This window comes from Schistocerca serialis, chromosome 3, assembly GCF_023864345.2.
Source record: "Schistocerca serialis cubense isolate TAMUIC-IGC-003099 chromosome 3, iqSchSeri2.2, whole genome shotgun sequence".
NCBI classification, from domain to species: domain Eukaryota; kingdom Metazoa; phylum Arthropoda; class Insecta; order Orthoptera; family Acrididae; genus Schistocerca; species Schistocerca serialis.
In genome coordinates this window covers 857,113,856-857,138,274 of record NC_064640.1, presented here as the reverse complement: position 1 = coordinate 857,138,274, position 24,419 = coordinate 857,113,856, and the positions used below count along the sequence as shown (strand labels likewise).

The 24,419-nt window shown below is 40.3% G+C and overlaps 1 protein-coding gene across 3 annotated transcripts in view; it reads right to left on the bottom strand.

Annotated features, from left to right (window-relative positions):
- Positions 1-1,155: 1,155 nt before the first annotated feature.
- LOC126470988 (5-aminolevulinate synthase, erythroid-specific, mitochondrial) overlaps positions 1,156-24,419 on the bottom strand; it is a 113,330-nt gene continuing 90,066 nt past the window's right edge. For all 3 annotated transcript variants that reach the window (XM_050099031.1, XM_050099032.1, XM_050099033.1), the window contains exons 9-11: positions 10,215-10,483; positions 9,497-9,713; positions 1,156-4,943 (exon numbers count right to left, since the gene is read on the bottom strand). In XM_050099031.1, coding sequence (XP_049954988.1) covers positions 9,498-9,713; positions 10,215-10,483 — 485 coding nt within the window. In that variant the 3' untranslated portion in view covers positions 1,156-4,943; position 9,497. The remainder of the gene's footprint in view (positions 4,944-9,496; positions 9,714-10,214; positions 10,484-24,419) is intronic.

Sequence of the window (24,419 nt, the reverse complement as noted above, 5' to 3'; positions counted from 1 at the left end):
AGTCAGTTTGATATGATTTATTTCATTTTTTGGGCATTTAACTCTGGTTTAATTTCCTTTCTTGTTTCATCTGAATGTTACCATTTTGTTCTAAAGCTGGAAATGTTTTTACTTCCTATTCTAATATATCAACACTGACCAAATGTATCATTTGCAACACACTTGGTAAATCATTAGTCTCTCATAACCAAATAAAATATTTTTTGGATTAAGAATCAAGTAATTTGGTTTGGAGGACAACCTTTTCACTGTTGATTGTCCTTACTTAAAAAGCAGCATAAATGTTTGTATATGATTTCTGTATATGTAGGAGATCATCCATCGCAAGCATGTTCATAACATGAGCAACAAGGGTCCCAAAATGCTTCCGTGAAACATCACTGAAGTTAATCCTACAACCTGTTGATGGTTCTCCACCCAAGATGATAAGCTGCATCACCCTACAAACAAACCTGCAATTCAGTCACAAATTTCATTTGATACCCTAATATGAACATAAATATCCCATATGATGATAAATAGTGGTGTTGTACTGAGTCAAATGCTTTTCTGAACTCAAGTAATACTGCAGCCACCAAATCGTCTTCATCTGTGGCCGTTAAGAGGTGAGAAAATCTGAGTATCATGTGACCAATGTTTCCACAATCCATGCTGGTTGGTGTGTTTGAGGTCATTCTGTTTGAGATACTTCATTATGTTTGAGCTCAGAATACATTCTAATATTCTGCAACACATGGCTATGAATAAGCCTGGTCAGTAGTTTCGTGGATCACTTCTGCTACATTTCTTGCAGATGCGTGTGACGTGCTTTCTTATAACTACTGGGCACAGTAGTTCCTTTCTGAAGTAAGATTTGAAAATGTAGTCTGTGTTTGTTTTGTCATCCTCTATTCCAAGTCTGTCATCTATGACTGACTATATCAACTTGTGTAAAGCCAGTAGTACACTAAACACTGTATTAACACATTTGCTTCCAAAATTCATATGAACAGAAAAGTCTGCACTAAAAAAACTTTAGTATTATGCATTAACTTTGTCCAACTCGACAACAGGAAATCACACATTCTGATAATTCAATTAGGAATATAATTGTGTATATTAGAAACTTTAAAAAGAAAAAAGGAGAAATAAGAAATTCATTTTAATCTTGAGTGTTTTTATATTTGTTCCATTTTGAACACATATGCAGCATAATTAGTTTCTTTTCACACTTATAATGAAACTGCCATATCCAGAGAAAAATTACAATTATCAACGACTAGAATTTATTACAAAAATAATGATTCTTGTGCACACAAAATATTGACCTGAATTTGTAAATACTGTATACCGAACTCTCATTAGCATTCAGTAGGAATGATGACACAGAGCATTAAAAGAATTACATATTATAAATTAAAGTCTCTTAATGCTGCCCATACATTAAGACATCAACATTTATAGTCTGCGAGCCACCTAACAGTGTGTGACAGAGAGAGAATTTAAATATCTCTCAAACATACAAACTGAGAATCACAAAATACAAGGTACATAACAGATGACAAATATGAAGTCAACAGTTTAACTAGTTTGGTTGTGAATTTACTTCAAATCTCAGTACCTTCTCAGTACCTAAGACTCTCGAACATGATTGTATATAGTGAGATAAAAATAGCTTTTTTTCATTTGCTACAGTACTACAAAATTGAAAAAACTACAAAGAAAAATCTGTTTCTCAAAATCATCTCAAATCTGAATCAAGTAACTAATTACTTAAAGACTGTTTATTAAAATGAAGACTGACAGAAAACAGATTACAAAACCAAAAACAAAACAGTAGAACATGCATGTGGTAAATTAAAGATCACATTCAACATTGACATGAATCACAATCAGGCTACAGAAACTGTCATCCATGTGTGTTTTTACAAAATGTGTTGTGCAGCAGTCAGACCAAACTTACGTTCTTTTTGTACATCATCATGTTTTCAAATGTATGCCACTGTTTTTCAAGACTAAAACATAAAATTCTCCTGTCAGCCCGATTATGATTTTTTTAACACTGACAAGGGAACCTCCCTATCGCACCCCCCTCAGATTTAGTTGTAAGTTGGCACAGTGGATAGGCCTTCAAAAACTGAACACAGATCAATTGAGAAAACAGGAAGAAGTTCCCAGAATGAGACGAGATACTGGCAGAAGTAAAGCTGTGAGTACTGGACGTGAGTCGTGCTTCGGTAGCTCAGATGGTAGAGCACTTGCCCGCGAAAGGCAAAGGTCCCGAGTTTGAGTCTCGGTCGGGCACACAGTTTTGATCTGCCAGGAAGTTTCAGGAAGAAGTTGTGTGGAACTGTGAAAAAATAAGCAAAATATACAAACTGAGTAGTCCATGGGAAGATAAGCAACATCAAGGACACTGGGACCGCAGGAGCATCGTGGTCTCGTGGTAACGTGAGTAGCTGTGGAACGAAAGGTCCTTTGTTCAAATCTTCCATCGAGTGAAAAGTTTAATTTTTTATTTTCAGTTTATGTGACAAACTCTTATGTTTTCATCACTTTTTTGGGAGTGATTATCACATCCACAAGAAAACCTAAATCGGGCGAGGTAGAAGAATCTTTTTACCCATTCACCAAGTGTACAAGTTCGGTGGGTCGACAACATATTCCTGTCATGTGACGCACATGCCGCCACCAGTGTCGTATAGAATATATCAGATGTGTTTTCCTGTGGAAGAATCGGTTGCCCTATGACCTTGCGATCAAATGTTTTCGGTTCCCATTGGAGAGGCACGTCCTTTCGTCTACTAATCGCACGGTTTTGCGATGCGGTCGTAAAACACACACACACTAAACTTATTACAGTGAACAGAGACATCAATGAACGAACGGACAGATAATGACTATGCAAAAATAAAGAAAGTAAAATTTTCACTCGAGGGAAGACTCGAACCAAGGACCTCCCGTTCTGCAGCTGCTCACGCTACCACGGCGCTCCTGAACTCACATTGTCCATGATGTTGCCTATGTCGCCCACGGACTACTCAGTTTGTATATTTTGCTTATTTTTTCACAGTTCCACACAACTTCTTCCTGTTTTCTCAATTGATCTGTGTTCAGTTTATCAAGGCCTATTTACTGTGCCAACTTATAACTAAATCTGAGGGGGGTGCGATGGGGAGGTTCCCTTGTTAGGAGTAAGTATATCTAAATAACATTTCTTTGATACAACAATGTTAAGTGCTTTTCACAATCAACAGTGTAAATGCAACATTCACTACAGAACATGAAACTAGCTCTGTGCTCATAATGCAGGACAAAGAGGAGTTTAAAAATGACCAAAAATATCTTGCACATCTGATTATACTAAAATCCAAGTTACTGAAATTGCAGAGCCTGTGTGCCTGCAAGCCACGTAACTTCTTTTACATGTTCATTGTTTCCTTGACATAAGGTATAAAATATTTTCATTTTTGAACAAAATTATTTCCAACACACTTTTATCTTGCCAAATACTTCTATCTGCCAGTTAAATGGCAAAGTCAAAGAAATATTCACATTTTCTCTAAACTAAGCAGTACTATTCACCACCAACTAGCACAAAAAATTGTATAATTAATACTAATGTTGCATTAAGAAAGTAGAAAAAAGGAAGGACAATTAAGATTTAATGTCTCCTCAATAACAAAGTCATCTGATTATAAATCATTACACTCTCCACAGTTTGCACAGCATGACATTACAAATAATCAGTGGTTTAATTTGTGAACAATTACATGTTCAAAATTTCATGCCATATTGACTTGGGCCTATGTCAATGAAACACATCAGCACATAATATATTTGAGTGAGTGGTCTCCATTAGAAAATGGCTATGTAAGGCTTTTTAATGGAAACACATGTGGCAGTGAAAGGCAAAGGAATGTGCAACATACAATCAATCCAACACATGGAGATCACCAGAAATGAAATTTTGTGCTCCTCATATAGGAACAGAATATAATCATGTTAATAAAGTGTCATTCCAAATTAATGGCTGCATACTGTAATTGATCCTTGTTTAATGTTCAAACAAAGAAAAACTCCAAAATGTAGCTTACACTACAGAAAATGTTGTGCTAGTTCCACAAAATATACTCACAATATACTCACAATAAATATATTCAAAATAATGCTGTTGTGTATTCTATTTATAAACCCCAGTGATACTTTCTTTCTGTAGTAATGCTGATAATTTTAATCTTCCTACATTGGAGCTTTTTCTTCAAGCATTTAATTTCAGAGAAGGATATAATTACATTATTACTTTATTGTTTTAGGATAAGTTGGATGTAGTATCACCAGAAATTGACCAGTGATAGTGAACAATTTCTAACACATTAAAAGTTTCACACTGAATTGCAAGTTAAAATTTGGTCTTTTTTTCCACCAAACTTACAATTTCTCCCCTCTATCCCGCACAGACACACTCACGGTTTGTAGGAAAAGTATTCTTTTTAAATTACTTGATACTTTTTTAAAAATGCAAAATTTCAAATTTCTTGTAAAAATAAACAAATGATCAGAAATAAATCCATGCTTTCCAGCTAGAAATGTAGCATTACATCATAAGTAATACATTCATCAAATACACTTCCACACAGACATGGAGCAATATGATCATCATCTGTCTAAAATTAGAGTAATTAAAACCTGAGAGTTCACAATAACACATAAATACTGTAATAATTTTCTAAAATTGTTATAAAAATAAATTTGAGACACAATAAATCAGATCACTCGATCTAAAGAGAGCAACCTATTAAGCAAATTATTTGTTTTTGGACTTTTGGTCATAAGCATGTTATTCCTTGAAACGACCAGCGTTGAGATGCAAAGATGCTGTTAAAATTCTGGAACAATTAAAATGTCCCAGTTTGTTCAGACTCTGGCAGCACTGATGTTTGTCATATTGAAAGCCTGGTGATCTGGGGGGAAAAAAGAAAAGAAAATTATGAGAGTCTAATTTAACTGCAGTTTGTGCATCAATCTATTAGCTACACAGCCACAAGCAACATAGCATTTGAAACTATAGTAAGAAAGACCTAATTGTATTTTGACAAGCAGCTGTGAAGAAATTCTTGTTCATCTGGTTCATTTTCAAAATACTGTTTTTACTATGTCATTAGTTTGCTTATGTAATCATGTTCCATTTGCAAATTTGTGGTCATATCATCTTGCACAAGTGCAGTGGATAGTTTAGGAAACACTCATGGAGGCCTTCCTATCAGGAGCAGGATACTACTATGTAACAATTGTGGGTAACTACTAGTATAAAGAAACAAAATCATAATGTAGAAGATTACCACATATTAAAAAAAAAAAAAAAATCATTCACAGATGTCATACTATATTAGTTAATTTCCAGAGCTGTGTCAGATTGAAGGTAACACTATTATCATTTGCCACTGACATATAAGAGCAAGGTGTGCATTAGCATGGGAAAAGGGACATGACTTCCTCCATATCACCTATTTGGTCATTCTACACAGCCTCATTAATGATTTGTTGGAATGAAACTGTTTTCAAATGATAAGTACATATTAACATTACAGTACAAGGAGATCATCAACAATCATTAGCACCAGCAGCTATTTGTCATTGACAACTGAATTACAGCCTCCTCCAGAAATCTTCATGATCTTTAAGTGACACACAAACCTTTTGTTGCTACATGTTTTCTAATATCAGCTACTTCCTTTCCATTATGTTGTTGTCTCCTGTTTTGTTATTCCTTTGAATCCACCAAAGAACTTCCTTAGTCTGTCTACCATTCATGCATCTGGCTACATGTTCTTCCCACCTCCATTTTATTTTCATTACTGTCAAAATTACATCCTCCAACTCCAATTGTTTGTTTTGACAGCTCTTCTAGTGGTTCCCAACATGCATCTCTCCATCACCATTTGAACAACTCTCACGTTATTGCTGCAGAAGTGTACCTTATTTGGTAGTAATATAAACTATCACAATCCAGATTTTCAATGGACTGAGGGTAATGTTGAATACTTTGTCACCATGTGATCATTCCGGTGAAGCAATTCAGTTCCCTGAATTGAATAAATACTCTCTTTTCTGCTAACTAGGAGTCAAACAATCCTTAAATCTGTGCCCAAACAGGAGCAAGTAATTTATTCTTTTTGCTACTGTCAAGTGTTTACACACATTGTAGCAAGCACCACTAACAGCACATGGAACAAGACATTTATTATTATCATCATAGCAATATCTATAACCAAGCAAGGTGGCGCACACTGGACTCGCATTTGGGAGGATGACGGTTCAATTGCGTGTCCGGCCATCCTGATTTGGGTTTTCTGTGATTTCCCTAAATCACTTGAGGCAAATGCCGAAACGGTTCCTTTGGGAGGGCATGGCCGACTTCCACCCCTAATCCCAAGAGACCGATGACCTCGCAGCTTGGTCTCCTCCCCCAAATCATCCCAACCCAATATCTACAGAACAACAGCTGGTCCTTTCTGACTTTTGAGCATGATCTATTAAATATCTGTTCAAATAACTTCCAGAGTGTGTTATTCTAAAGAAAATGTTTACATTCTGCAAAATGTAATGCCTCTTTGGTCTATATATTGCAGGTTCTGCAAAAGACCTGCTGAGGAGCCTGTTACACTTCTGCTACATGAGCAATTTCTACAGTGGGATTCAACGTGGAGAAAAATGTAGCAGGCAGCATCTAAGCAAGTGGTCACACAGCATTGGAATTTGTGCTGCTGCTGCACAAACAGAATGCATATTCAAGATCACACACAGCTGCATGCATCCCAACCCATTTCTCAGCTGGAATTCTCCCTGTGTGGGCATACGAGCAATTTTTCACATGGAATTTAGTCTGTCACAAGTTACCAATCAGAATGTTTTGGTGATGATGTGTAACAATTATTATGTGGCCAGTAGCTATTAAAAGGTATTCCTGTGCCTGTGGTATCAAGTATCAGACTATAAAAACGGGTTCACGATGACGAGTTGTGACTATAATTACCATGAAACTTACTGTGTGAGAATGGGGAAAACAGAACTGGAAGAAGAAAGTAAAGTTGCTAACAACAAAAATGATAAAAATGAATTCCTCTCCATATTCCAGTCAGGACAACAATTTAAAATTTATTCTGTACACTAGTTTTGTGAAGGTATTGATCTTTGACCAGAAGAGAAATACTCTGCAAAATGATCTGAAAAATTTTAGGCTTGTGTTGCCTCTAGTTCCACAAGGAAATATACTTGTCGACAAAAATGTCTGAATGTCCTCAAAGTTGTAACCCCAAAATCCTCTCATAATTGTGAAGTACACAACGTGTTTGAACTATAATGTAAAGAAATTCAACACACTCATCTATCATCCAGTGCAAAAATCTGGCATTTATTTGCTAAAATGCCAAATGTGCATTCAATAAAATGGCGATTTTTCTTGCTCTGTGTGGGCTGATCACAAGCCAAAATTCCTGCCACACTTTTTCCATCTCAAATACTGTTGGAATAATCCTACCTGTGATTGTAGTCTTAGGACTGACAGTCCTAAAGTTATCATTCTTATGCATTGACGAAGAAAAAATCACAACATCAAGGAGGAGCTGTGTGACAAACAAAAGTTGGTAGGCACATTTCTACACCTGACAGATATGTCTATTCAAATTTCGCACTTGTCACATGACAGTGGTGCTAGTAGGGCCAATATGAGGATGCAAATCAGTTTGCTTTAAATACTCACTGTAACAGTCATGAGCGTTAGTTACTTTTGAGACTGGATGTGGCGAGTTGACATTAGTCAACAATTCCTGTAAGGTGACAAAGGCGCCATATCAACACCTCACTGAGTTTGAACGAGGTCGTGAAGCAGGGCTATGAGAAGCTGGATGTTCCTTCTGCGATAATGGAGAAAAACTTGGCAGAAATGTAACCACTGTAGATGGTTACTGGTAGCAGTGGTCACGAGAATGTACAATCACAAGACGACTGAGCCCTGGACGGCCACATGGCACTACCGAGGGAGAAGACAATGGGGTTTGACATATGGCACTGGCACATATTACTGCATTTGCAGCAGCAATGTGAGCAGCAGCTGGCACTATAGTGACACAACGAACTGTTACAAATCGGTTACTTCAAGGACAGCTCCAAGACAGATGTCCGATAGCATGCATTCCACTGACCCCAAACCACCACCATATGAGACTTCAGTGGCGTTCATTGGATGGCAGATGGAAGTTTGTTGCGTTTTCTAATGAAAGTTCGTTCCACTTCAGTGCCAGTAATGGCCGTGTGTTTGTTAGGACGTGGCCATTTGAGGGCCTGTGAACTACCTGTCTGTGTACTAGACACTCTGAACTACACCTTGAGTTATGGTCTAGGATGGGGTTTCGTATAACAGCACGAGCACGCTCATGGTTATGTCACACACTCAGACTGCAAATTTGTACGTCAATCTGGTGATTCAACTTCTTGGGCTGCCATACATGATCAGCATTTCAGGGTGTGTTTTCCAACAGGATAACACTCACCCTCATACCACTGTTGTGGCACAGTGTGCTTTACAGAGTGTCAACCTGTACCCTTGGCGTGCTCGGACACCAGATCTGTCTCCAATCGAGTGCGTATGGGACATTATTGGATGACAACTCCAGCCTCATCCACAAACAGCATTAATCATCTCTGTTTTGACCAACCAAGTGCAACAGGTACTGAACTCCATCCCACAAACTGATATTCGGCACCTGTACAACACAATACATGCTCGTTTGCATGCTCAAATTCAACATTCTAACAGTTACACTGGTTATTAATGTACCAGCATTTCACATTTGCAATAGGATGTCTTGAACTTATATCAACTTGTGATCTTGTAAAATTAATCACTTAAGTATGTTACCTAGGCAAATGTATTCCTGAAATTTCACTACTCTACATTAATTATTTTTCGTTTTGCACTTTTTACCATCAGTGTACTACTAAGATGCTAACAACTAGTGGAATGGTTATATAAGACATATGCCAAACATATTAAATGGAAGAGTCCTACTAAGTAAATATGAATAAAATTACTCATGAACGAGGTAGCTTACAAAACTGTTATTCATTCATTCTTGAACATTGCTCATTAGTCTGGGGCTAATAATTAACTCATGAGATAGGGAAAAAAACAAAGAAAAGATGTTTCTTTATAAGTTCATTTAGTAATTGTAAAGTATCATGGGAATACTCATGATTGATTCCAGTGGCCGATGCTAGAAGAATTCTATCCACATACATCTTGTGAAATGACCACGAGTGTAAAGTAAGAGAATTCCAAGCTTGCACAGAGCCTTCCTCACAGCTGTTCCACTTGCATATCACATGCAAATGGGACAGGAAAAGTGGAGAAATGATTGTGATACTCAAAATACTCTCTGCCAAACACTGTTATAGATGTCGTTAACAGTACATAAAATCCTTAATTAAAATTAAGTACAAAATTATTTATTATTACCTTATGAGTTGTGTAGAGGAAGACCAATAGTGATCCAAACATCTCTCATGTCTGCCACAAGACGATTCATCATTTCAGGAGTATGATGGGGTGTTGGCGCAAGTCGTAATTTCTCTTGCCCTTTGGGGACAGTAGGGTAATTGATACTCTGCACATAGTGGCCAAACCTTTGTATCAGCTCATCAGATAGTTGACTGCAGCTAATTGGATCACCAACCTGAAATTCAACATTTCAGAAATTTCTTTTACTGGCAGGAAGCACGAGTGGGATGCACAGCATATTTTCCATTAGCATTCTTTGTATCCTTCAAAATACAAAATAATGTTTTCGAATGATAAGTAAAGTCATTCATAAAAGTTTGGCTTGGACACCACAGTCCTTTACAAGACACAGTCTCCCTACAGATGGTATGCCCCACCCTTGTCTTCCTCAGGCCTTTGAACATACTGACAGCCAAAAGTAGAGGGATTGCAGTTACACAAGGTGAAACAATGAATTATTTAACAAATCCTTGGACCAAAAGTGACTGAATCCAAGATCTTCCGAAATGTAGTTTACCAATTACCATCTGAGTCACCCACCCCAATACTCAGTAACATGAAATTATTAATGTCAACATTATTTATCAGAGTTACACATAAATCTATACACCAACATTACACTGGTCAATTCATTACACCATTTTTTAGGAAAAGCAGTAACAAAAAATGTACCTACCTTTATGGGGATAATATGAGACGGTGTGGGTTCTACTGGAAAACCAGCAGCTATCAACTTCTCACGCAAATACTGAACATTCTGTTGGTGCTTAGCACGCAATGCTCGACCTTCAGGTGAACGAAGAATCTGCACTGCAGCATAACTTCCAGATAACACAGTAGGTGGCAAAGATGTTGTGAAGATGAAACCCGCTGCATAGCTCCTTATCATATCCACAAGATTTGCTGAACCAGCAATGTAGCCTCCAACATTTCCAAATGCTTTCCCTAAGAACAGAAATTGAAGACTACAGTATAGTTTCTTAGATCCTAAAACACATCACAGTTATGAACATATCATATCTCTCAATTTGCACAGAGCCTTCCTCTCTCTCTCTCTCTCTCTCTCTCTCTCTCTCTCTCTCTCTCTCTCTCTCTCTCTCTCATATATATATATACACACACACACACAACTTACGCAAAATTTTGAAGTCAGTCACAATATAATAACCATTTATTCAATAATTTTCAAGAGCTGTGGAGGAAAATACACACACACACACACACACACACACACACACACACTCACTCACTCACTCACTGCAGTTTGAAAGGGGTGAGGGGTTGTGTCTGGTGGAGTGGGTGAAGGGAGAAAGGAGGTGGGTAGAGAAGAGGCAGGGAGTGGGAGGGAGGGTTGGGGAATGATGGCTGATGGCTAGGAGGAAGAGCCAGCAAGTGCATGGGATAGGAATGCAACACATGCACCAGCTCCAGTGAGGTTGAGCAGTGCAAAATGGGAATAATGTGCAGGAGTTGTAACGTCTCAAGGAGTCATCGCAAGTACTGCAACAGCAGCAGGCAACATTCAGTTGTAGGTGACAAGTGGTAACAGGTGGGTTAATGACAGGACATGCACTCTCAGGATATCTTGCATCCACACAATATGACTACGCTTTTGTTTAGCACTAGCCACGAAGTAACACCACAAGAAATAGAACCCTTCTCAAAGATATGCAAATAGTATTTCCTGTAATTTTTTTAAATGTGTTTTATGATGCCATACGTTAAATACATTTGAAGAAGTATATTTAACTGTCTGAGTATGTGCATTAACAACTGTAATAGAGAGAGAGAGAGAGAGAGAGAGAGAGAGAGAGAGAGAGAGAGAGAGAGAGAGAGATATTTTCAATGTGAAAATAATCACGTAAACATGTTAATGGTTTGTTTGTGTAATGTTGGCAGGGCGAGTTTATTGTTTGCATCAGGTTGGTAGGACTGCTGAGAACAGCTGATGAAAACCATTTCTTTGAAGTTGGTTTCGGCATGATAAACTCTCAGTCTGTAACTTACAAGACATGATCTAAGATGTAGTTCTAGAACTGGAGAGAGTATGGTGTGTTCATACTTACGTGGTTATGCAAGAATAGTGTAGTACAACATATAACAGTGTTGACCATTGTGTTAATATTGTGAAGTTTAGATGTTGCTGGAAGACAATGTTATAAATATGACAACGTACGGAAGCTGTGTAGCATATATTCTGTTCACGACTTCAACGAGATGGTATTAAGAGAGAGGTGTCACTTTGTGTGGCTTGGCCAATGTTGCTGTTAGTTAAAACACGACTGATGGTCATGAAGAATTGGGAAAACCACACCTCAAGAAAATAGTCACACAACTAAAGAGAGAGAATTATGTTACACAGCCTGGCCAACGTAAGCACACTATTTTTCGGTTCTACCTCAGATGGACTTTCTAAAAAGTTGATAAAACAGGTTTGTAATAATATAGATAATTGAATCTTCTCTCTTGAAATAGTAGAGAAGAAAAGTGCACGGTAGTCACCGTGATAACATTGCACTAATACAGACTTATTTCAGTATTTCATGAGTATTTGATGGAGCAAATATTATACTGTGTTAAGCAAGCATTACTAAAGAAAGCTCCAAGAATTCTATCAAAACAGTTGAATCATTCTCAGTCTGGAAAATAGCCAGAGGTGCAAGTTGCTTTGATTTGATGGGGACTGGATACTAAAGAGAATTAATTGGAGACAATTGTTGATTTTATGAAGACATGAACTACACTCACTTTCCAAATATGTAAAAATCATGTTGTTACTAATGCAATTTTCAAGAGTAATTTATGCTGATGTAAATGTTGCTGATGCAAGTAACACAGTTGACACTCACTTTACCAAATGTTAGACTTGCTGCTAAATGTAGATGCATTGTTTTAAGTCCACAGACCATTAACTGTTCATATGATCTGGATAATGATATTGTCTAGTGCTGATTGTTAAAAGTACCTGTGTTATGGTCAGGCCTGTTACAAAATTTGGGGTAAACATCCTTTGGAAGTAAAAGTGCTATTGGCTTTCCGAGTATGGTTATATGCATTTGGATGGTGTTCATGGAATTAATGGAGAGATTTAGTAATTTAGGGTAGGTACTAGTACATAATTCATGAATATCTTGATTGTTGTTTAAGATCAATGAAAGCTGTACACTGCTGGTGACTCATTTTCTCATTAGTAACTGTAATCATTCCATGTACTATAATTACAGTGTGTGGCATTTGTAGTGACTTACTTCCCCCCTTATTTATCTACAGTCTTAAGGTACATACGGTTAACTTTCCAAAGTCATATAAAGTTACACATAATAAAGTAGCTTTCACATTTACATATTTCTAAATGCAATTCTAAATTAAAGCTTAATGTAAGTTTGAATAAGACCCACAGTGGATTGGGGAGTGGATACAGATCAGAAGAAGGGGAGACTGTAATGAAGAGGGTGTTTGTGCAGGATGAATAAAGTTAGGGTCCTGGAGCAGTGTCGAAGTGGATGTGGTACAGGTGGCTAGTGGAGATTGAGGCCATGTGGATTACGAGAACAAAGGAGTGTTGCAAGGGTAACTTCCATCTATATAGTTCAGAGAGGCTGATGTTGGAGGAAAGATACAGATGACATGGACTGTGCAGTAGCCATTGAAATTAAGCATGTTGTGATCAGCAGCATTTCCTGTCACTGGTCAATTATCTCCCACCTTCGCTACAGCTTTGTGGTGGTCATTCACTCAGGTGGACAGCTGACTGACAGCCATGACCACATTTAATATTATGCAAAAATTGTAGCAGAGATGGTATACAACATGGCTGCTTTCACAGGTGGCCCTGCCTCTGACAGGATAGGATAAGCCTGCGACTGGAGTAGGATGTGATGGTTTGGTGTGTAGGTCAGGTACTCCATACGGGTCTTTCACAGGGCTATATCCCTTGGTGCAATGGGTTGGGAGTGTACATGCTGGATATGACATACGGATGAACCAGGATACTGCATAGTTTGAGTTGGTAGCGGAGTGAGGGATGGGAAAGATGAAAGGATGTTCCCCATTTCTGGGTCCAACGATAAATTGTTGAAGGCCTGGTGAAGTATACAGGATGAGTCACTAACAATTGCCACCAAGAGTAACTCCAGAAGTATGATAGGAGCTGAAAAGTGTGTGAGACAAAAGTTGCATGGGACAACGGGGGCCATAATATGACATTGGTTTTTTGTTGCTTGGTCGGGTAGCTTCAGAGATATGAAGGGCAACTTTGTTTTTTTTTTAAATGGGATGCTATAGTTTGGTAATTATTTTCTGATAGCGGCTATTGAGACAAATCCAGTGATGTGTAACAGTAAGGTCTTTGAAGGTCAATGAAGATCAAAAAGGTGGCATGAACATCCATTTACAGAAGGTGTTCGAAGTGATGACCATCGGTATCAATGCAGTGCTGCAATCTTCTATCATGGATTGAATGGTATTCCTTATCACTCTGGTACTTATTGAAGCACATACTCTGACAATTCTTTCTCGCATATCTTCAGGTGCAGTTGAAACGTCTTTATAAAAAATGTCTTTTACGAATTCCCACAAGAAAAAATCCAGAGGCGTCAAGCCTGGCGAACAAGCTGGCCATGATACATCTCCTCCGCATCCAGTCCAACGATTTGGGAATTGTTTCTGCAACTCATTTCTAGCCATCAGCAAAAATTGTGTCAGACACCCATTGTGTTGATACCACATTCTGTTCGTTGTTCCTCAAGGTATTTCATCCAATAACAGACCTAATGTTTCTTGCAGGAATGTGGTGTACTTCCTATCATTAAGATTTTCTTCAATGAAATAGGGGCCTATAATTCTGTTCTCCAGAATCCCACACCATAAATTCACCGACACCGTTTTTGGTGTGCAGCTTGCCCAATAATGCATGTAATGCAAATTAACGTTTCCATGGTTCGTGAATGTAGCCTCGACAGTAAATAAAATCAAATTAATAAATGTGTCATCACTCCATCGGCAGAATTAAACGCGACACATACAATCCGTACCAGTTAATTCTGATATGGTAAGGATGATATTTATGGCAATGCAGAACATGAACAGCACTACTCTGGCTCATGCCAGATTCCCTTGTGATTTGACGTGAACTAACACAAGGATCTCGAACCACAGAGGTAAGAGTACCAACTTCTGTTTCCTTATTAGCAACTTTCCTTTGCTGGATATGTTTCCGAAGCGTTAAAGATCCAGTAGTTCTCAATTTATCATAAACACATTAAAATGTATGACATGTAGAGTGAGTACATTGAGGATATCTTTCAGCATACAAGTCTCTAGCTCTCACTGAATTTCATTGGTATTCTCCGTAAATGAGAAGCATATAAACTTGTTCTTCGAAAGAATATATCATTCACATTTGCTTGATCGACAATACTAGTCTTACTGTTCCTATTAGTGTTGTATTGCAGAACCGTCGAATGGTGTTTACATGTCAATGGCACGTTAGATGGATATGTCGTATTCAGCGAATATTTACTATTTGCACGATATACGAGAGAGCATTGTCAGAGCATGTGTTTCAATAAGTGTCCGAAGTGATAAGGAATACCACTCAATCCATGATGATAAGATTGCAGCACTGCATTGATACCAATGGTCATCACTTCAAACACCTTCTGTAAATGAATGTTCATGCCACCTTTTTGACCTTCAAAGGCCTAACTGTTACATATCAGTGGATTCGTCTCGACAGCCGTTATCAGAAAATAAATACCAAGCTATAGCATCCCACTTAAAAAAAAAAAAAAGTGAACTCCATATCTCTGATGCAACCCCACCTGGCAACAAAAAGCCAACGTGATATTACAGCCCCCCTTGTCCAATGCAGCTTCTGTCCCACAAACTTTTCAGCTACTATCATACATTCAGAGTTATTCTAGGTGGCAATTGTTAGTGACTCACCCTGTATAGTTCAGTTTTTCCAGTCTGGGATGATACTGGGTGATGAGGAGGGTGCTCCTTTGCAGCTGATTATTGGGGACGTGGTTGGAGGATGAGGGTGAGAGAGAGAGTATGAAACGGACAAAGCTCTGGGGATAGTGCCTGTCTCTAAAGGCCTTACTTAAGGCAGCATACTGGGTGAAGGAATTCTCATCACTACAGATGCGCCATCCTTGGGTGGTCATACTACATCGGAGTAATTTTTGGGCATGGAACGGAAGACGACTATCAAACTGTAGGTACTGTTGATGGTTAGTGGCTTTATATAGGCAACAAGTATGGATGGGGTCATTAGAGGCAAGGAAGCCAATGTCCAGGAAGATTGGATGATGACCTGAGAAAGAATAGGTGAAGCAAACGAGAGGTGGTGTTGAGGCTGTAGCAGAATGAGGATGAGGTACCTCAGCCCTGGGTCCAATTCGTGATGATATCATCAATGAATCTGAACCAAGCACGAGTATTAAGGTATTTGGTAGTTACGAATGTTTCTCTTGATGGGTCATAAAAAATGGCATAGGAGGGTGCCACACAGGTCCTACTGGTGTGGACATGTTTGTACCTCTTCCCCAAGAAGTAATTATGTACATAGATGATGTTTTTTAGGTGTTTAGGGATTGAGGAGGTGGTTTTGGAGTTGGAAGGGCATTGGAAGAGGTAGGGTTTGATAGTGGCAAGGCAATTGACATAGAGCACGCTGATGTATTGGGTGGTGGCATCAATAGTTACGAGAAGGGATTGAAGTTGTAATGGGATGGAGATAGTCGAGAATTGGTGAAGAAAGCTATCTGCATCTTTAATAAGGGAGGCTAGAGTGTGGACAATTGGTTGCAGGTTTGGATCAACAAGAGTGAAAATTCTTTCTGTGGGAGCATAGTAACCAGCTACAATGAGGCATCCAGGATAGAGGGTTTATGAATTTTGGGAAGCACATAGAAGGTGGGTGGGTGACATAATTGGGGCAAGGAGGGAGCTGGATTCTGGGGAGATATTTGGGGAGAAATCTCAGGATTTGAGTAGGGACTGGAGGTTATGCTGGACTTCTGGGATGGGATCACTATGATGTATGACAGGGCTTGTGGGTACAGGAGTTAGACAGTTGGGAAATGCCTTCTGTCACACATGTCATCACTGTGGTTCTTCACAACAGTGATGGAGCCTTTGTCTGCAGGGAAAATGATCAAGTCAGCATCTGTCTTTAGGTTGGGGATGGTTGGTCTTTCCTCTGTTCAAAAGTTTTTGTTCCTGGAAAGGGACATAGGAAGAAGGGTGAGGCCACGTTGGTGGTACAGAATTCCTGGAAGGTAATCAGGAGGCGATATCTGGGAGAGGATGGGGAAAGGGGGGGGGGGATGTTGTATGAACCGGGAGATACATAGATTAATATTGGGGCTTATGTTTGCTTTTTTTTTGGAGGGACTGATAACAAAAGAAGTGTCTCCACCATAGGGATCAGGTGAAGAAGAGTAAGCCCTTGTGACTCAAACAAGACTGAACTTGTGTGTGGGGCTAAAGATGAGGTTTTTTAACAGAACTGAAATTCCTGGTTTTTGATGGATAGATTTACAACAGTGTTTTGGGTTTGTTTAGAGTCTAGGCTTTCTGGCACATTGGGAGGGAGCTTTGCAGGCTCGGTCACACGGAAAAGGTCAGCAAGGCATGAGGCGGGTGCTGAAGTTGGGTGCTAAGAGGGATTGATAAGGGGGTTCACGGTGAGGGGAGGGGGGGGGGGAGGTCAGATGGGGGCAGGGGATAAGGGTTGATGGATAGTGGTGCTCAGAGTTGGGAACAGGATGTCAATCAATTGGAGAACTTTTGGAGGTGGTGCCTGGAGCAATCTTCGAAATGTTATATGGTAAGGGTTTCACTCTGGGAGATATGATGTAGGCAGTTTGAGTTGTACAGTATCTGTTTCTCTAATACCAAGATAGTGAGAGATACAGATTGGTGGGATCTGAAGAGTGGAAAGTTGTGGTGAAAGGAGAGGATGGCATCCAGAAATGGGAATTTTTATTGTTAGGCCACTGGGGGAGATTCCATGGCTTAAGAAGCATTTAAGCAACAAGATAGGAGACAGTGTTTTAGCTAGGGACAGGTATAAAGCTGGGTGATATTTGATGAGAGAAAAACATGCAAAGTAAACATAGCAAACAGATGTGTGCTCCCTGCCGCCGTTGGATAAGCAGCTGAGCAGCAAGTCGTATACTCCTAGCTCACTCATTTGTTACATAGTTTAATTCTTAATTTCTTTGCGTGTTTTTGGTTCTTGCATTGTTTAATTCATAAATTTCGGGCGTATTATAGTATTTGAGAGTTGTAGCATCGCGTTTTAGTACCTGAATAGTGTAAATTCGCGTAGTCGTTTGTCTACTGTTTTGTTTTGAACGGCCAGTGTCGGTTGGTCGCAGTCAGTGTGCTCCCTGCCGCCGTTGGATAAGCAGCTGAGCAGCAAGTCGTATACTCCTAGCTCACTCATTTGTTACATAGTTTAATTCTTAATTTCTTTGCGTGTTTTTGGTTCTTGCATTGTTTAATTCATAAATTTCGGGCGTATTATAGTATTTGAGAGTTGTAGCATCGCGTTTTAGTACCTGAATAGTGTAAATTCGCGTAGTCGTTTGTCTACTGTTTTGTTTTGAACGGCCAGTGTCGGTTGGTCACAGTCAGTGTGCTCCCTGCCGCCGTTGGATAAGCAGCTGCAGCAGCAAGTCGTATACTCCTAGCTCACTCGTTTGTTACATAGTTTAATTCTTAATTTCTTTGCGTGTTTTTGGTTCTTGCATTGTTTAATTCATAAATTTCGGGCGTATTATAGTATTTGAGAGTGTAGCATCGTGTTTTAGTACCTGAATAGTGTAATTTCGCTTAGTCTCCTTCCGCCGCCGAGCAGTGTCAGCAGTGCGCAAGTAGCAGCATTACTGCATTTACTAGGCAATCTTGTATTTTAATAACCGTTTAAATTTCGTCGATTTGTTTGCACTCTCTGTAGATTAGTTCAGACGTTCTTTGCAAAACAGTTTTTAGCATGGATAGGGACTGCAACTGCTGTGTTCGGATGCAGGCTGAGTTGGCATCCCTTCGCTCCCAGCTTCAGGCAGTGTTGGCTTCGGTCACACAGCTTGAGGCTGTTGCCAATGGGCATCACTGTGGGGGTCGGGATGGGGGTTTGTCGGGGACGGCCAGCTCGTCCCACGCATCCCCTGATCGGACTACGACTGTGGTTGCCCGGGATACTGCCCGCATTGAGGCTGATCCCTCACCTGTGGTAGAGTGGGAGGTCGTTTCAAGGTGTGGCAGGGGGCGAAAGACATTCCGGAGGGCTGAACGGAAAGCCTCTCCAGTTTGTCTGACGAACCGGTTTCAGGCTCTGTCTCAGGCTGATACTGATCTTCGGCCTGACATGGCTGCTTGTCCTGTTCCAGAGGTTGCCCCTCAGTCTGCAAGATCCGGGCAGTCGCAGAGGGTGGGCTTACTGGTAGTTGGGAGCTCCAACGTCAGGCGCGTAATGGGGCCCCTTAGGGAAATGGCAGCAAGAGAGGGGAAGAAAACCAATGTGCACTCCGTGTGCATACCGGGGGGAGTCATTCCAGATGTGGAAAGGGTCCTTCCGGATGCCATGAAGGGTACAGGGTGCACCCATCTGCAGGTGGTCGCTCATGTCGGCACCAATGATGTGTGTCGCTATGGATCGGAGGAAATCCTCTCTGGCTTCCGGCGGCTATCTGATTTGGTGAAGACTGCCAGTCTTGATAGCGGGATGAAAGCAGAGCTCACCATCTGCAGCATCGTCGACAGGACTGACTGCGGACCTTTGGTACAGAGCCGAGTGGAGGGTCTGAATCAGAGGCTGAGACGGTTCTGCGACCGTGTGGGCTGCAGATTCCTCGACTTGCGCCATAGGGTGGTGGGGTTTCGGGTTCCGCTGGATAGGTCAGGAGTCCATTACACGCAACAAGCGGCTACACGGGTAGCAGGGGTTGTGTGGCGTGGGCTGGGCGGTTTTTTAGGTTAGATGGCCTTGGGCAAGTACAGAAAGGGCAACAGCCTCAACGGGTGCGGGGCAAAGTCAGGACATGCGGGGACCAAGCAGCAATCGGTATTGTAATTGTCAACTGTCGAAGCTGCGTTGGTAAAGTACCGGAACTTCAAGCGCTGATAGAAAGCACCGAAGCTGAAATCGTTATAGGTACAGAAAGCTGGCTTAAGCCAGAGATAAATTCTGCCGAAATTTTTACAAAGGTACAGACGGTGTTTAGAAAGGATAGATTGCATGCAACCGGTGGTGGAGTGTTCATCACTGTTAGTAGTAGTTTATCCTGTAGTGAAGTAGAAGTGGATAGTTCCTGTGAATTATTATGGGTGGAGGTTACACTAAACAACCGAACTAGGTTAATAATTGGCTCCTTTTACCGACCTCCCGACTCAGCAGCATTAGTGGCAGAACAACTGAGAGAAAATTTGGAATACATTTCACATAAATTTTCTCAGCATGTTATAGTCTTAGGTGGAGATTTCAATTTACCAGATATAGACTGGGACACTCAGATGTTTAGGACGGGTGGTAGGGACAGAGCATCGAGTGACATTATACTGAGTGCACTATCCGAAAATTACCTCGAGCAATTAAACAGAGAACCGACTCGTGGAGATAACATATTGGACCTACTGATAACAAACAGACCCGAACTTCTCGACTCGGTATGTACAGAACAGGGAATCAGTGATCATAAGGCCGTTGCAGCATCCCTGAATATGGAAGTTAATAGGAATATAAAAAAAGGGAGGAAGGTTTATCTGTTTAGCAAGAGTAATAGAAGGCAGATTTCACACTACCTAACAGATCAAAACGAAAATTTCTGTTCCGACACTGACAATGTTGAGTGTTTATGGAAAAAGTTCAAGGCAATCGTAAAATGCGTTTTAGACAGGTACGTGCCGAGTAAAACTGTGAGGGACGGGAAAAACCCACCGTGGTACAACAACAAAGTTAGGAAACTACTGCGAAAGCAAAGAGAGCTCCACTCCAAGTTTAAACGGAGCCAAAACCTCTCAGACAAACAGAAGCTAAGCGATGTCAAAGTTAGCGTAAGGAGGGCTATGCGTGAAGCGTTCATTGAATTCGAAAGTCAAATTCTATGTACCGACTTGACAGAAAATCCTAGGAAGTTCTGGTCTTACGTTAAATCAGTAAGTGGCTCGAAACAGCATATCCAGACACTACGGGATGATGATGGCATTGAAACAGAGGATGACACGCGTAAAGCTGAAATACTAAACACCTTTTTCCAAAGCTGTTTCACAGAGGAAGACCGCACTGCAGTTCCTTCTCTAAATCCTCGCACAAACGAAAAAATGGCTGACATCGAAATAAGTGTCCAAGGAATAGAAAAGCAACTGGAATCACTCAATAGAGGAAAGTCCACTGGACCTGACGGGATACCAATTCGATTCTACACAGAGTACGCGAAAGAACTTGCCCCCCTTCTAACAGCCGTATACCGCAAGTCTCTAGAGGAACGGAGGGTTCCAAATGATTGGAAAAGAGCACAGATAGTCCCAGTCTTCAAGAAGGGTAGTCGAGCAGATGCGCAAAACTATAGACCTATATCTCTTACGTCGATCTCTTGTAGAATTTTAGAACATGTTTTTTGCTCGCGTATCATGTCATTTCTGGAAACCCAGAATCTACTATGTAGGAATCAACATGGATTCCGGAAACAGCGATCGTGTGAGACCCAACTCGCTTTATTTGTTCATGAGACCCAGAAAAAATTTGATACAGGCTCCCAGGTAGATGCTATTTTTCTTGACTTCCGGAAGGCGTTCGATACAGTTCCGCACTGTCGCCTGATAAACAAAGTAAGAGCCTACGGAATATCAGACCAGCTGTGTGGCTGGATTGAAGAGTTTTTAGCAAACAGAACACAGCATGTTGTTATCAATGGAGAGACGTCTACAGACGTTAAAGTAACCTCTGGCGTGCCACAGGGGAGTGTTATGGGACCATTGCTTTTCACAATATATATAAATGACTTAGTAGATAGTGTCGGAAGTTCCATGCGGCTTTTCGCGGATGATGCTGTAGTATACAGAGAAGTTGCTGCATTAGAAAATTGTAGCGAAATACAGGAAGATCTGCAGCGGATAGGCACTTGGTGCAGGGAGTGGCAACTGACCCTTAACATAGACAAATGTAATGTATTGCGAATACATAGAAAGAAGGATCCTTTATTGTATGATTATATGATAGCGGAACAAACACTGGTAGCAGTTACTTCTGTAAAATATCTGGGAGTATGCGTACGGAACGATTTGAAGTGGAATGATCATATAAAATTAATTGTTGGTAAGGCGGGTACCAGGTTGAGATTCATTGGGAGAGTGCTTAGAAAATGTAGTCCATCAACAAAGGAGGTGGCTTACAAAACACTCGTTCGACCTATACTTGAGTATTGCTCATCAGTGTGGGATCCGTACCAGGTCGGGTTGACGGAGGAGATAGAGAAGATCCAAAGAAGAGCGGCGCGTTTCGTCACTGGGTTATTTGGTAACCGTGATAGCGTTACGGAGATGTTTAATAAACTCAAGTGGCAGACTCTGCAAGAGAGGCGCTCTGCATCGCGGTGTAGCTTGCTCGCCAGGTTTCGAGAGGGTGCGTTTCTGGATGAGGTATCGAATATATTGCTTCCCCCTACTTATACTTCCCGAGGAGATCACGAATGTAAAATTAGAGAGATTAGAGCGCGCACGGAGGCTTTCAGACAGTCGTTCTTCCCGCGAACTATACGCGACTGGAACAGGAAAGGGAGGTAATGACAGTGGCACGTAAAGTGCCCTCCGCCACACACCGTTGGGTGGCTTGCGGAGTATCAATGTAGATGTAGATGTAGATGTGGGAAATGGAGAAGTGGATACATTAGATGGCTGTAAATGAAACTATGGACCTCTGTTCAGGGGGTTTGGGAAATGAGAATGTAGGAGGAAATTGTGCTGTGGACTGGTTCTGCACATTTGTGATCACTGCAAAGGGGGGAAGAACTGTCTGACATGAAATAATGACAGGAGTAATGTGCAGAGAAGAGGTGAATCAATCAGTAGATAAAATGTTGTACTCTGCTACATAATGATTAACTGAAATCCAGCGATCAGGTGTGCTCAGATTGAAGCAGTCACTATCAGTGCTACAGGGTGCCGCAGAAGCCCCATGACAATAACTCATTAGCCCAAGAAAGAGACAAAGGGAAACATACGGAAAGATGTAAATGGGCAGTATGAGAGAGATAAAACAGGTGTCAAATACAATAAGTAACAAACAATGGATGACATGAGGCATGCAGGGAAGGAAGGAAGGAAGAAAGTAAGCAAAGTTCTCAGTCTTGTTTCTGTGCCTTTTAATGAGCCAATGGCTTATTATTCAATGATTACAACCTTTATACTTAAATTATAACATTTTTAAGAGTATTCAATCTTCAGGAGAACAATGAGAGGCATTCACCGACCTTGGAAATAAAATTTTATCAACCAATCTGACTACAAACCCTAAGACATGGCTCAAACACTGAATCTGGTCTTCTCACATTGTTTCACTGCACAAGATCGTAGCATAGTACCTCCTTTCAATTGTCATCCAAATGCTGAAATGACTGATACTGAAATAACTGATAACAGAATAGAAAAGCAACTACACCTGCTTTGTAGTGGAAAGGCATCAGGACCAGGACAAAAATGTAACTCATTCATGGAAAAGCGGCTTACAAGACACTTCTTCGACCAATTCTTGAGTATTGTTCATCAATATGGGATCTTTAGCAGGCAGGACTAATAGAAAAGATAAAGAAGATCCATCAAAGAGAGATGTTTCATCATAGGATAGTTTAGTCGATGTGAGAGCATTACACAGGTGCTCAAAAAACTCCATGAGAGCATTACAGAGGTGCTAAGAAAACTCCAGTAGCAGACATTACAAGAGGCGCATTATGAATCACAGAGAGGTTTACTACTGAAATTTGGAGAGAGCACTTTCTGAGAAGAGTCAGACAACATATTACTTCTTCCCATGTACATCTTGCGGAATGACCGTAATATGAAAATTTGACAAATTAAAGCTAATACAGAGGCTTACCGACCATCATGCTTCTCAGGTGCCAGTCATAAGTGGAGAGGGAAGGGGGCATCAGTTAGTGGTTCAGAAGTGCCCTCTAATACCCGCAATTAGGTGGCTTGCTTAATATGACGCAGACCTAGAGGTAAGGCTGGTTTTCACTGCTTTAACAATACCATTAGAAACAGACCTCCTGAATTTTTGAATGTGTTACAGAACTATCCTAACATCTAAGGACGAAGCAGTGGGTCAAATTTTTTAGATTCAAATACTGAAGACTGAAATTTCAGAGTTACATACTTAACATCTGTGTTTGTATAAATGAAGTCAAATTAAAAATACAATTATTTTCATTGGCATCACTAACTTATTACATAAGGCTATAAACATAACATGGGACAAATTTGTGCTTCAGTGGAAGAGCACAACCTCAAACCTATTACAATGATCAGTTACATGCAGTTTAAGTGGACTCTAAGCTCTGAGACTGTGGGGAGGGGGGTGTTTATAACTGAGAAATATGAGAAAATAAACAATAACAACAACAACAACAACAACAAAAGGACAACATATAACTGTTAAGAAAAGCATCAGTGAGCAATGAAAACAGAAAAGCTGCTTGCTCACACAGACGATGGGAGAAGTAAATCATTCTAGTTTCTCACCAAATATAACTGTGCAGCATATTGAAAATGACAACAAATTTGATCAGTCCTTACCTTCAGAAGGAATAGCTCAAAATATATTAATGCACGGTGTCTGTTGGAAATAAAAATCATCATGCAGAATCTGCAGCTG